Here is a 13,687-nt window from a genome sequence, read left to right on the forward strand (position 1 = left end):
AAAATAGGTATGTGACTCTCATACTCAAACACTAGCCTATTTCTAATTCATTGAATACATCTTCTCTTGATTAAAGTGGTAATATGGGATTTAAACCACACCAAAGTGCCACCCCACCACTTTTTTGGTAAACATCTCAATTCTGCCTGGTATGATAAAGTCAACCATTTTTTGAGAACAATTCTCAAATACATTAGGATCCATTGCTTGATTTCCAATTCAGGCATTCAAATTGTGCATTTCAGTTTCCAAAAAACGAAACTTAAGAACGGGAAGCATAGAAATAGCTTACATATAACAGATCTACCGCTTCTTAGACTTGCTTTCAATGAAAATGACAGAGCTATAACATACATTTCTATGTGAATTTGGTTGGGTCGCCAAAAAGTTACACATTGTAGCTTTAACTTGTATGTATTACCTTTTATTGTGCCAAACAGTCGTTATGTTTTCATCAGATTCTCAAACAATCACTTCAAAGGGCTCCTTTACTAAGCTACCCGCACACATTCATCCCCTCACAAAATTATTTCCAGCCTCTAAACAGGGGTGAATGGAAAGAGACATCTTGTACACCAAACACCAAAAAGTGCAATGACATTTGCCGATTGTCATTAGGCCAGAATTTCTGTGTCCACTACTGTCCATGCACAACTCGGTTTCGGCCACTCTACCACATTGCATTTTGGCGCGTAGGCTGGTATTCCACCCGTTTTCAAGTCCATTTGCTCATTTTTCATGCCTCTGACATGCGGTAATTCTAAATAATGGTGTAATAGCTTACAGTTTTCTTTACATTTTGTTTTAATTATTGTGATAGGCTCATGTTTTACCGGTACGGCGTACCCCCAATATTTATTTGGCCGGGACTCTGTACCGCCTTACTTTCATCCCTGTCCTTACATGACATCTCCACCCACCCATGACCAGTGTTGCCTACTCATTTTCAGGGGAAGTTGCTAGAGGCAGGTCGATTCGTTGCTAAAAGTTGCTAAATGACGTTGTGATGTCATTGCGTGATGACATCATTACGTAATAATGTAAAACTGCGTCATTACGTAGAATACACAATAACGTTACTCAAATTGACTGGCCATCCCAGTGCCAAATATGATTTGACATTTGTTAGTTTAGATTTGTTTGTTTATTATCACATTTTAGTAAGTAATATAAACACAACACATTTTATATGATCAGATATGTATTTTTTAAAAACACAACACATTGAATTATTGAACAATTACACATGATTGAACAATACAATTGTATTTATTTTCTTATTAACTAGTAAACCTACACATTCTGAACAATTATAGTTTTAAGCAGTGTATTGGTAGTTAGTTAACATGCTACCTAACTGATCAACAATTATAGGTACAAGCTAATAACAGGGTATATATGCTTTCTTATTGAAAAGCAACTTAACTCAAATAATGATGTGTGAGCTAGGCATCTCTCTCCAGGTTGTCGTGCTGCTTGGCTGGCCTGCTGCTGCCTGTGCACGAGCTGAGCGCCTGCTGCTGACATCACTCACAATGCACTTTTGCAGCCAGGCACGTGTGTTGTGACTGAGTGTGTGACAGAGAAAATCGTTTTTGTGTCATTTAGAGGGAAATGTGTGACTTTTAGTGTTTGAGTCACTTTTCAAAAGTTGCTAAAAGTTCCAAATAAAAATTTTAGTAGCTAAATTTGTCGCTAGGTGCTGTTTTAAAAAAAAGTTGCCAGGGTAGTCTGAAAAGTTGCTAAATCTAGCAACAAAATTGCTAAATTCGCGTCACTGCCCGTGACACCTGGCCATGCAAACCGAACTCCACCATTGGGTTCACGCGGGAAAGCATGCTCACGCGAGAGAGGGAACACCCACTTACACAGACAGGAACCTTGACCATTTTCTCAAATGGTAAACTGCTTAAGTAGACATCTTCATTTATCCACCATCGTTGCCTAGAGCCCTTGATTCTCAACGCTCGCTGTTTTCGCGGATGCCATGCTGGGGTAAGGGCTTTGGAGAGAAAGGGCATTTGCCTGTATCCGGGTTAGACATGGAAGGAAAAAAGTTTCATGCCTGTCTGAAAACGTTTAACATGAGAATGCTCTAACAGACGGTATTTATGCTGATATTCGATACTCTTGCGCTCTTTTTCATTTTACGCTAACGTCGTTTTCTAGTTAGCTAACGTTAGCTGGCTGGCTTCTTTTCGTGTTCTGCTTTTCTTCCTCTTTTTTTCCATTAGCCAGTTAGCTTGCTAGCGCGACTGGATTTAATGCCTGAGATGTGGACTTGATCATGGCCGCACAAGTGGCAACAGCCCCAACATCAAATGGTAAGAAAAGGTCGAATTTAGCTAGTAGCTTGAGTCAAGATTTGAAATCTGGCAAGTCTGGAGTAGTTGGTGGAGCTGTGCTTGGGGTAGGAAATGGGACTAGCGTTCATGCTATGAATAATGTAGAACGCCATGAACTGAACCCGACCAGCAGAGCTCGAGCTTCTCCTGCAAACAACGATTCAAATCCACGTGAGAAGGAAAGTGGAGACTCTAGATCGGCGTCTTTTTCGACTTCAAATTCTAGTATGAGTTCGGGAAGCATGGAGACGGGAATGTTTGTGAGTCATAAAGTGAAAAATGTTGGTGGCGGAGATACTCCTCCATCTCTCCACCACACACCTCCACAGCAACAGCCATTCAATCAATTCATTCAGCACCAACAACGCCAAATTCAGAACAACAACCAGCAGTCGCTACATGGAGAAATTGGAAACCGCCAACATGGAGGAAAAGATAATGTTGTTTTAGGGAATCAAGTCGAACGCCATCAGCAACAGGAAATGCTGAATAAAAGTGAGGACGACCAACCGATCAAAACGGAAGACCGTTTGGACAGCAGGTACGACCATGCCAGTTCGGGGCCAACGAATAACAACATCAACCCGTCCCAAAGTGGTTCCAACTCAGTTTCGGAGTTTAATAGTTATTATGGAAATGGAAAAGGAGGGCCTTGCTTTGATCAACATGGCGGACAACAAAGCCCAGGGTCTGGGATAATGCATTCGGTACAACAGAATATGGATCAAGTTCAACAAAACTCCCACGAAGGGTACCACAACAACCCGTACAACCACTACCCGACCTACCGACCTGGCTACGGTAACAGTGGATATGGGATGATGAGTCCCTCTCGGCAGGGGAACAACATGATGGGCCTAGGCAGCAACACGGCTGCTGCTAATCATAGCAAAGCTGCCATGGCCGCTGCCTCTTCTTCTGGTGGTGCTAATGTTGGAGGGTTTCAGAGATTTCCAGGGCAAAGTCAGCAACATCCTTCGGGGGCTACCCCAACTCTAAACCAGCTACTGACATCCCCGAGCCCTATGATGCGGGGCTATGGCGGTGGCTATCAAGATTACACTAATCCCTCTTCTCAACAACAACAATCAAGCATGGGGCTGACCAAAGACATAAACCCCCAATACGGTTCAGTTATTCATGGTTGGGGAGGACAACAAAGAAATCACCCTGCCATGAGCCCTGGAAACAACGGACAAGGAAGCGGCAGATCACAGGTAAATGATGCATTCATATGTCACTTTTTACTAATTGGCCAAACTAAGCTTTCCAGGCGGTTTGGTAGTTAATTTAGCTATGGTCAGAAAGACAAGTTAGCTATGCCAATTTGTCAGCCAGTGCGGCTAGGCTGACAGAGGTCTTCTCTGAGTCTGCATATTTGTGTAGCTATATTACAGTACCTAACATTCTACTGTATAATCTATAAACATGCAGGCGGAGATAACATCCACGTTGTCATTTTCTGAATTCAGCAGCCATATGGTCAGTTGGCAAACTATTCTGTTTATGGTTGATTGAAGTTGGCATTTACATTTCTGTCCAAGGTGACTTCTGGTTGGGGACCACAGTGATCCGTTTCAGTTAGTTTGCTTCCTAGTTTCTATAGTCTATGCGCCAACATTTAAAACCACTTTAGCTACACACAGTACCATGTAAACTTATGCATTCGAATGCTGATTAATTTGAAAACATTATTTGCAATTTAACTTGTGGACTTGCGAAAAATATCGGCTACCCTTTTAATGTTCAGCTTGCTTAAAAAACATGGACCATCTAACTAGCATTCAGACTTGCTAGCTAGCAAGGATGACTCTAGCTAGCTAGCTAACACAGTCAGGATGTGTGCAACTGCTGAGATATTGAAGTATCCATTTCAAATCTCAAAAAGCATATCAACGTATGTTGAACAATCATAATTCTTACTATCTTACGCTAGCATTCGTTTGTTGATATCCAGCTAACTATCATACTCCAATTGAAATGTGCTAGCTATAGCATAGCCTGCTAACATTAGTTTTGTAACACTAGTTTGAGGGCCTCGCGTTGGCCAAGTAACTAACGTTGGCTAGCTAGATGTGCTCCTCGGCACATATTGTGCATAAAGAGTTGCCAAAGCCTTTAAGGAAGATATTATGCTAGTAGCTAGCTATGTGCCAATGTGTTGCAATCAATTGTTTAGAGAGATTGCAAGGGCTGGTATCCAGCTAGCCCTTGATCATGAATCTGTTCCATTACATACACATAAGTCTTTGGACGAAGGCGTCTTCTTTAGGGGGAGTTTGATTAAGAGCTGTGGCGCTTGGTCTGAACATTGACACGCATCGCCTGTGGTACGGTTTTGGAAGCATAAGGACCGTATCTTTCATGTATTGGCAATAAATAATACATTAAATTGATGCACACTTTTTAGTGTTAATGTTCCCACATGGCCATATTTCCATGTTAAAGCGCTTGTTTACAGAAAACAGACAGACTACCTGTGCTAATTGGCTATCTGAGTCTCCGAACACCTGTGTGTAAATGGAAGACAGACGCCACAAACGTGTTGTCAGTGGACAATACTGTCGGCTGCAACTCTATTAAAACAGTGTACAGTAAGTGTGTATTTTGCATTTATTATTTTGATGTGATACGAAAGTAGAGGGATTTATGTTTATAGAACAACACCGCAATTGAGAATCGATTCACATTTAGAGTATTTGGCTGTTTTGGCTTCCAGTGCCAATTTCCCCTTTTAAACAGAACATGTAAGGTCCTTGGACTAAGGAGTAACGTTGGGCTCCTTTAGTCCAATATTGGGCTAGTATACAGATTGCACTTCCGAGGGCACTTTGGAAGTTTGAGAATTGGAGCGATATTTGACAGCTACTGCCTAGTTTACATAATATTGCATCTGATTGGTTCTCACCACCAACCTATCAAGTGTGTGTATTTTCACTGCAGATGTCAATAGAGGTGTCTATTGTGTTCTTACCTAATTTCTTCATCCCGTCAGTAATGGTGTGGGGTAGGAATCTTGGTTGTGTTCTGTTTACATTGTGTAATTATATCTCTAACACTCTGGTTGCTTGCTTAATATAATCCTGCTTTTTAGCAGGGAGCCCATTATGTGGTCTCACCTCCCATAGTGGTTGAGCCCTGACCTTCACACATGTAGATTAGCCATGTGCCTGATCCCACCATCAGCCAGCTATTTACCTCAGCAGGAGCGTGTGTCACGTGCACTGGTCAGGCCTGCCCTGTAACAACCTGCTCTAAAAATCTGTTTCAAAGCATTGATGTCTATTGTAATGTGAGCATGCTTTCTTTCTGAAAAAATAAATAATACAATGTTGGTGTTGTAGCTTAGTTTCCCCACTACTAATTTCTACCCCACAACAGTGTAAAAAATATGTGCGAACCTATGCACTTTTGCATAAGTTTCAGATAGACGATTCTTTGTGTATTTACCAGCTCATTCCCGCGGTCTCCACCAGACTGAGATCCTGTCACTGACAAGCCTACAGTAAATGTCTAATTTGGAGGTTAATGATCTTCAGAGTTATTGTAATTGAATCTTAAATTTGGCTTATTAAAGAGGACGTGTCCTGTTTTTCTAGCAGCTCGCTCTCATTTGGGCTTTGAGCACACAGACCTTAGAGCTTCAGAAGAAATACGGAGGGAGAGACACGGAAATATCTTTGTGATGCTCTTTTTGGTCTCTGACCATGCCATCAAAAGATCTAGTTATTATTTTACAAGTTTTGACAAGAAGATACAGTTTGTAGATATAGGCCTATAGCAAGATGTGCTAAATGCAGGGGTTTGATGCCAATAATGTGCGGGATGGTTCTATTCATGACAAGCCTGGACGTCAATGCGTTGGCCACTTCATTGTGGGTTGGAGAGGGTTCGTCCCATGCCTTTTGGAGTCAGACAAACCTGACATTGGGTGTTAAACGCTTTTTACACTGCTGGCATATTTATCACAGTCTTGTCAGAATTGTGCTGGTTAAAGGAGGATGTGGTTCTCCTTATAGTGTACACCTCCTTTTCCAGATGCAGGTCTGGAAAGATGTCTCCTCCCCTCCCCCTTGTGATCTGAATTGAAGACCTGGGACTTTAGTGATTGATGCTCTGCATTTCTGTCTGTTTTCTAAATGGCACTCTATTCCCTAGGGATGGGCACAGTTATTCGAATAACCGAACGGACGTTAGTGTTTGATTATTTGGGAGAGTATTCAGGGCTGTTCCGGAACAAAAAATAATAATCTTAGTCAACCGAATGTAGTCTTTTCTTTCAACCAATCGATTGGTCAAAATGTTCAATTTTAATAAAATCAACTATATATGCATTGAGCTTCAAAAATCGATTGTCACATACACGTGTTTAGCGGATGTTATTGCGGGTGTAGTGAAATGCTTGTCTGATGCTTTAAGTGCACTGTTTGAAATAAGACACAATTGACTTGGAGCCAGAGATCAAGATAAACAGAAGAAGAAAAAAACGAAACCTGACCCGACCATTCTCCTCTCGCTCCTACTGGCTTTCGCATATTCTGCAGTTACTCTCCTGAAGTTGCCGGTAATAGGCTACGCGAGGAGTCGGCAACCTTTCTCATGTGGAATGCCAATTTGTCTTACCATTTCTACCGATCTGCGTGCCAGTTATGGTTTTCATTTGCACATTTTCGTGGAAAAGTTTCATTTAATTTATAATAACGTCTTCATATCTCAAAATCATTGTCATGTGGCTAATAAATTCTATTTGAATCTAAAATTAAAATGATACAAACCTAAAATGTAACTTCCATTGCCAACTATGTAAATAGCCTATAAAGCCAACAAATAAAAACATTGCAGCCTGCAGGCAGAAAATATCCTAATAAAAATGTATATCCAATGAATCACATCGGCTTATCTTCAATGAACTTGAAACATTGTATCAACAATAAACTTGGGTCTGGCCTGAAGCTCATGTTAGCAAACTTGCAACATTGTAAAAACGATTCTGGGCCCTCAGTTTCCCGCACCAGTAAGCTCGGGACAGACACAGCTGTAGGCTATTTGCACAAGGGATAAGAAGTAATCAGGTAGGCCTATTTTATGACGTTTCAACTGGATCAGAGCATGACATTTTTCCTTTTCACGCTGAGTGGTTATCGAAATGGAGAGCGCTGGAAAGATTTTTCAAATACATTGAGGATCTATTGTCATTCTCAATGGATGTAAAACAGACTTTGTTTGCTTGCTGTTTGAGGTGAAGAAAACATTACTTTGTGAAGCTCCACAGCTCATTAGTGGTGGTGCGTTAAGCCAATCAGAAATACTATCAGATACCCAAATGGACACATTTATATGCCTACATTTGTGCGCAGGCCAGGTAGCCTATAGGCCTACTTCTATGCGTTGCTCACATTGACAGTAGTGCTCCAAACAAAAGACACTGACTAAATTGGCTAAACGCAGAAATGGAATGAAATAAGACAACTTGTTAATCACAACTGTAGCATAGGATGTGCGCTCTGCAGACAACGTGCCCACTCCGACAATGAGAACGGTAATAGACTAGAATAATATATTGAATACATTAACAGAAGATCTGGGGAACGGTACCAAAACATTTCTGCAGCATTGAAGGTCCCCAAGAACACAGTGGCCTCATCATTCTTAAATGGAAGAAGTTTGGAACCACCAAGACCCTTCCGAGTACTGGCTGACGGCCAAACTGAGCAATCAGGGGGAAGGGCCTTGGTCAGGTAGGTGACCAAGAACCTGATGGTCACTCTGACAGAGCTCCAGAGTTCCTCTGTGGAGATAGGACAACCATCTCTGCAGCACTCCACCAATCAGGCCTTTATGGTAGAGTAGCCAGATGGAAGCCACTCCTAAGTAAAAGGCACATGACAGCCCGCTTGGAGTTTGCCAAAAGGCACCTAAAGGACTCTGCCTATGAGAAACAAGATTCTCTGGTCTGATGGAACCAAGGTTGAACTCTTTGGCCTGAATGGCAAGCGTCACATCTGGAAGAAACCTGGCACCATCCTTACGGTGAAGCATGGTGGTGTCAGTATCATGCTGTGGGGATGTTTTCCAGCAGCTGGGACTGGGAGATTAGTCAGATTTGAGGGAAAGATGAACAGAGCAAAGTACAGAGATCTTTGATGAAAACCTACTCAGGACCTCAGACTGGGGCGAAGGTTCACCTTCCAACAGGACAAAGACCCTAAGCACACAGCCAAGACAACGCAGGAGTGGCTTCGGGACAGGTCTCTGAATGTCCTTGAGTGGCCCAGCCAGAGCCTGGACTTGAACCCTATCAAACATCTCTGGAGAGACCTGAAAATAGCTGTGCAGCGACGCTCCCCATCCAACCTGACAAAGCTTGAGAGGATCTGCAGAGAAGAATGGTAGAAATTCCCCAAATACAGGTGTGCCAAGCTTGTAGTGTCATACCCAAGACGGCTCGAGGCTGTAATCGCTGCCAAAGGTGCTTCAACAAAGTATTGAGTAAAGGGTCTGAATACTTACAGTACCAGTCAAAAGGTTGGACACACCTACTCATTCAAGGGTTTTTCTTTATTTTTAGTATTTTTTACATTGTAGAATAATAGTGAAGACATCAATACTATGAAATAACACACATGGAATCATGTCGTAACCAAAAAAGTGTTAAACAATTCAAAATATATTTGAGATTCTTCAAATAGCCACCCTTTTGCCTGGAATGCTTTTTCCAACAGTCTTGAAGGAGTTCCCACATATGCTGAGCACTTGTTGGCTGCTTTTCCTTCACTCTGCAGTCCGACTCATCCCAAACCATCTCAATTGGGTTGAGGTCGGGAGATTGTGGAGGCCAGGTCATCTGTTGCAGCACTTCATCACTCTCCTTGGTAAAATAGCCCCTTACACAACCTGGAGGTGTGTTGGGTCATTGTCCTGTTGAAAAACAAATGATAGTCCCACTAAGGCCAAACCAGATGAGATGGCGTATCGCTGCAGAATGCTGTGGTAGCCATGCTGGTTAAGGACGCCTTCAATTTGAAATAAATCAGTGTCACCAGCAAAGTACCCCCATACCATAACACCTCCTCCTCCATGCTTTACGGTGGGAACTACACATGCGGAGATCATCCGTTCACCCACACCGCGTCTCACAAAGACACGGCGGTTGGAACCAAAAATCTCAAATTTGGACTCCAGACCAAAGGACACATTTCCACCGGTCTAATGTCCATTGCTCGTGTTTCTTGACCCAAGCAGGTCTCTTCTTCTTATTGGTGTCCTTTAGTAGTGGTTTCTTTACAGCAAATCGACCATTAAGGCCTGATTCACACAGTCCCCTCTGAAAAGTTGATGTTGAGGTGTGTCTGTTACTTGAACTCTGTGAAGCATTTATTTGGGCTGCAATTTCTGCACTTAAAGAAACTTTCAAAGTTCTTGACATTTTCAGTGTTGACTGACCTTCATGTCTTAAAGTAATGATGGACTGTCGTTTCTCTTTGCTTATTTGAGCTGTTCTTGCCATAATATGGACTTGGTCTTTTACCAAGTAGGGCTATCTTCTGTATACCACCCCTACCTTGTCACAACACAACTGATTGGCTTAAGTGCATTAAGAAGGAAATAAATTCCACAAATTAACTTTGAAGAAGGCACACATTAATTGAAATGCATTCCAGGTGACTACCTCATGAAGCTGGTTGAGAGAATGCCAAGAGTGTACAAAGCTGTCATCAAGGCAATGGGTGGCTATTTGTATTGAAACAGGGGCAGTGGGAAAAAATACATGTCATCTATGCACTTAAATAGCGAATGGAGGACGCTTTTCCCCGTGGTTTATTTTCATGCCAGCCAGGTAGGCTATACTCCTGTTGTAACGCAAAGCAAATAGGAAAGTTGATAAATATAGGAGGCCTAGCCTATAGAAAGCTGATCCTCTTTTCAGTAGGGGCAATCACTCTGTTTTCTCGTGCAATTTCATAGCCTATTGAAATGTTGCGCAACATGAGCTCATGGGCTCTCATGAAGTATTTGATTAGATTTTAGATTACATCTGCATTGATGTCAGAGTGATTAGAGGGACAATAGAGTGCTGAGTACCAGGCAGTTAGCACATTTGGTAGGCTACTAATGACCATCAGCAGCATCAGAGCTTGGAGAAGCATAGTTACCGTGACTAAATGGTCATGTGGAATTTGACTGCCTTCATGACTCGTGACCGCCGGTGTGGCGGTAACACGGTCACCGCAACAGCCCTACTCATGCCCATCCTTACTTCCGGAGCGTAACGGACAAAAATGCAACTGCCAGCAGGAGTGGGAGGAGACTCAGGTCGGGAACAATGTTTGTACAAATAATTTGTACAAATAAAATTGTTCTGGTTCTCTTGACCCCTGGCTCCCTCCTGAGTCATTTTGTCTTAATTATTTAATCAAACGGTGCGTTTAAAGCATCAGACAAGCTCAATGCTTGTTGGTTTTTGTTGATTTTATTAAAACACTATATATAGAAAATACACATTTAAAAATGTCGACCAATCTATTGGTCTAAATAACACTGTTGCGGTCATAAAAAAAAAAAGCCCTAATTGATTTATAGGTAGGATTTTCTCAGAATGACCTCCAACTGCTACTCGCCCACACTGACAGCAAGCCATAGTTTGGCATACACCAGACGTAAGTGTTTGGCTGGCAGGAATTGAGTGTGATTTTGCCTGAAAACAAGCTTGCGTTACTCAAAATTTCCCACAAAAAATATCTGTCAGTCTTTGCTCTCTCTGAAGCTTTTTTCTCCAGTATTCTTTTTGGAGGGGAGATTTTCTCAAAATAATTGGATTGATAATAAAAAAAAAAAAAAAAGAAGTCAGAACGACACGGAATTGAACGTTTATTGCATTTACCTGAATGTTTCTTGTGCTTTCGACCTCATTTAGAAGTGTTGCGTATGTATTTGGTCGAAAAAGTGTAGGGTTTGGGAGTAAAACTGATCCTGCAGTCAAGATCATGTTTAGTAGACGTTTTTCTTTTACAACTGTTAGCCATTTGTGTTTACCGTGCTGGATTCCGGGAAATGTTATTTATTTTTATTTATGGTTGCTTGGGTGTTTTTGTTTCTTAGTCCGAACAATATTGATTAATTTGGACGCTGACAGATGTACAATAATTGTACAAAAGACAATGTTAGTGCAACATCCTCCACATGCTTTCATTGACGAGAATCCCTTCTGAATTTAGTGATTTCTTTTCAGAATAGGCTGTCTACCTGCCTGTGTGTGTTTTAAAAACTCAGGGTGCCCAGGCATGACTGCTGACACTTAGACTGCTCGATTAAAGTGGCCTCTCAGGCTTTCTTGGTTGCACACATTTTCTGTAAGTGCTGCTTCAATTGGCCTGAACTTGGCAGTGACATAAAAATATTCGCTTGGATTGCGCTCTCTTTTTTTTTTTTTTTTTGACACAGCCTGTCGAACCTCTCGAGAATAACCTGACTCCCAAAGCACTTGACGGCACATTAGCCTGGATATCTTTACCAACCACTGGACCCATGTCTGCCATCCTCAGGCCAGTTGATAGGGCTCCACTGAAGTGATGGAGAGATCTGATGCATCGAGTTATAAAAAATACTTTTGTACTTTGCAAGCCATGGGAAATAGGCCTACTTCAATACTGGGCAGCTTTCATACTGGAATTTCAGTATTGATAGTCAGGATTGGACCATGTTGCTATTCTTTTCTTACTACTACTTTACTTTAAAGAATGAAAAATGTAAGTACCCTAATTGTTTGGGGTATGAGGTTCCTTGTGGTCTTAGTCTAGACTAAGAAAATGCATGATTAATGCCAGTCATACATTACATGATTTTGCTATGAATTTTCATGATCTGGGTGAAATTCAATGAACTTCCACTAGGGTCAGTATATCGGGACTTGCGTAGTTTCAGCAGGTCGAAGACACACCGATGGCTGTTCTGTTCTCCAGACCCTTGTCGGATGTCCCAATAATTTTTGGACATGTCAGAAATGTTGGTTGTGCATCTTGGGCAAGGTCTGCCGCGATTGGGCAAGGTCTGCCGCCAATGAGCACTCAGCATGTGAGACAAACAATGATGTTGAAGAGGAAAGCAACAACACGCACCTTGTGGACCGAGGTGATGAAAGACGGATTGGTGGAGCTGTGGAGGGAACACAACTTCCTTTTCAATGGGCGAGTTCATTTTACATGGCCTGGTGCCCCGGATGGGTGGCGTTTGCTCATTTTAGACCATTCAATTGGTCCTTAAACAATATCTCCACCCACCCGGGGCACTGGGCCTTGCAAAACGAACTCCACTAATACTACATCTGCATCCTACCATGACGGAAACCAAAAAGAGAATTCCATATTCTGCTCCTCCGTCTCTTTTTGTGATGTTTTGGCAGATCACTGTTTTGCGTGTCTGCATTTTTTTCCTACTACAACTGAGAAACCAGGGCAGGATCAACTAGGGAATCATGATGTTAATGTGAGCACCCCCGTCCTGGGGTTGATGATGTAGGGAATGAAAGATTTGGGACAAGGAAATCGGGTCCAGGTTAAGATTTTCAAAGTTGTGTAGTGTATACCCAGTATAAGAGAGAGGCATTTTAAATTTGCAAGCTATAGCCTCAACTGTTAATTGCCTATAAAACAAGCCCTACCATGTTCCAACTCATCCCATCTCGCTCTGTTAGGTGCCACCCATGGACGCCATGGCGGTGAAGCGTTCTCAGCTCTACGGCATAGGCAACAACCCTTACTCCCAGCAACAACAGGGCGGGGGCGGGTCTTACCCTGGCCAGCCATATGGATCGCCTTCTCCTCACCGCTATCCAATGGGAATGCCCGGGAGGGGTCAGATGGGCATGAGTGGAATGCAGTATCCTCAACAGCAGCAGGTATGTGTTCCATTTAGTCATTTTAACCCTACCTAAATATCTGCCCAGAGTAGGCTACTCTTCTACAGAATGGGCCACTGCCAGCATGCAGTAGTTATCACATTACACATTCACTTTAACTAGAAACCTCGGGATGCCCTTTCACAGGTGACACCAGTGACTGAAAGGACGAGGGCTCGTCAGATCTGTGTGGGTTTTGAATAGTAATCGCCTTGCAGGTTTTAAAAAATCCCCATCCTGCTGTCCCATCACATCTGGCACAAGGCATGGGTCTGTAATAGGGTTTAATATTTTCCCGGTATTTTATAAATGTTCCATACCGAGAATAAATCACTTTTCTCCCGGGTAACCCGGTATTTCCCGCCAAAAACTGAAGTTTAATTCAAAAGCATTATAACGCATATAAATAGGCCTATGTTTGGATTTGATTAGAGCTTTGATCGAAAAT

General features: G+C 42.3%; 1 protein-coding gene across 5 annotated transcripts in view; it reads left to right on the plus strand.

The window, feature by feature from the left end:
- Nucleotides 1-1,938: 1,938 nt before the first annotated feature.
- Nucleotides 1,939-13,687, plus strand: part of LOC121549068 (AT-rich interactive domain-containing protein 1B) — a 132,230-nt gene continuing 120,481 nt past the window's right edge. For 4 of the 5 annotated variants that reach the window (XM_041860886.2, XM_041860888.2, XM_041860887.2 and 1 more), the window contains exons 1-2: nucleotides 1,939-3,562; nucleotides 13,036-13,239. In XM_041860886.2, coding sequence (XP_041716820.1) covers nucleotides 2,288-3,562; nucleotides 13,036-13,239 — 1,479 coding nt within the window. In that variant the 5' untranslated portion in view covers nucleotides 1,939-2,287. The remainder of the gene's footprint in view (nucleotides 3,563-13,035; nucleotides 13,240-13,687) is intronic. The other variant, XM_041860890.2, reaches the window with a different exon arrangement.

Source organism: Coregonus clupeaformis, chromosome 33 (assembly GCF_020615455.1).
Source record: "Coregonus clupeaformis isolate EN_2021a chromosome 33, ASM2061545v1, whole genome shotgun sequence".
NCBI lineage: Eukaryota > Metazoa > Chordata > Actinopteri > Salmoniformes > Salmonidae > Coregonus > Coregonus clupeaformis.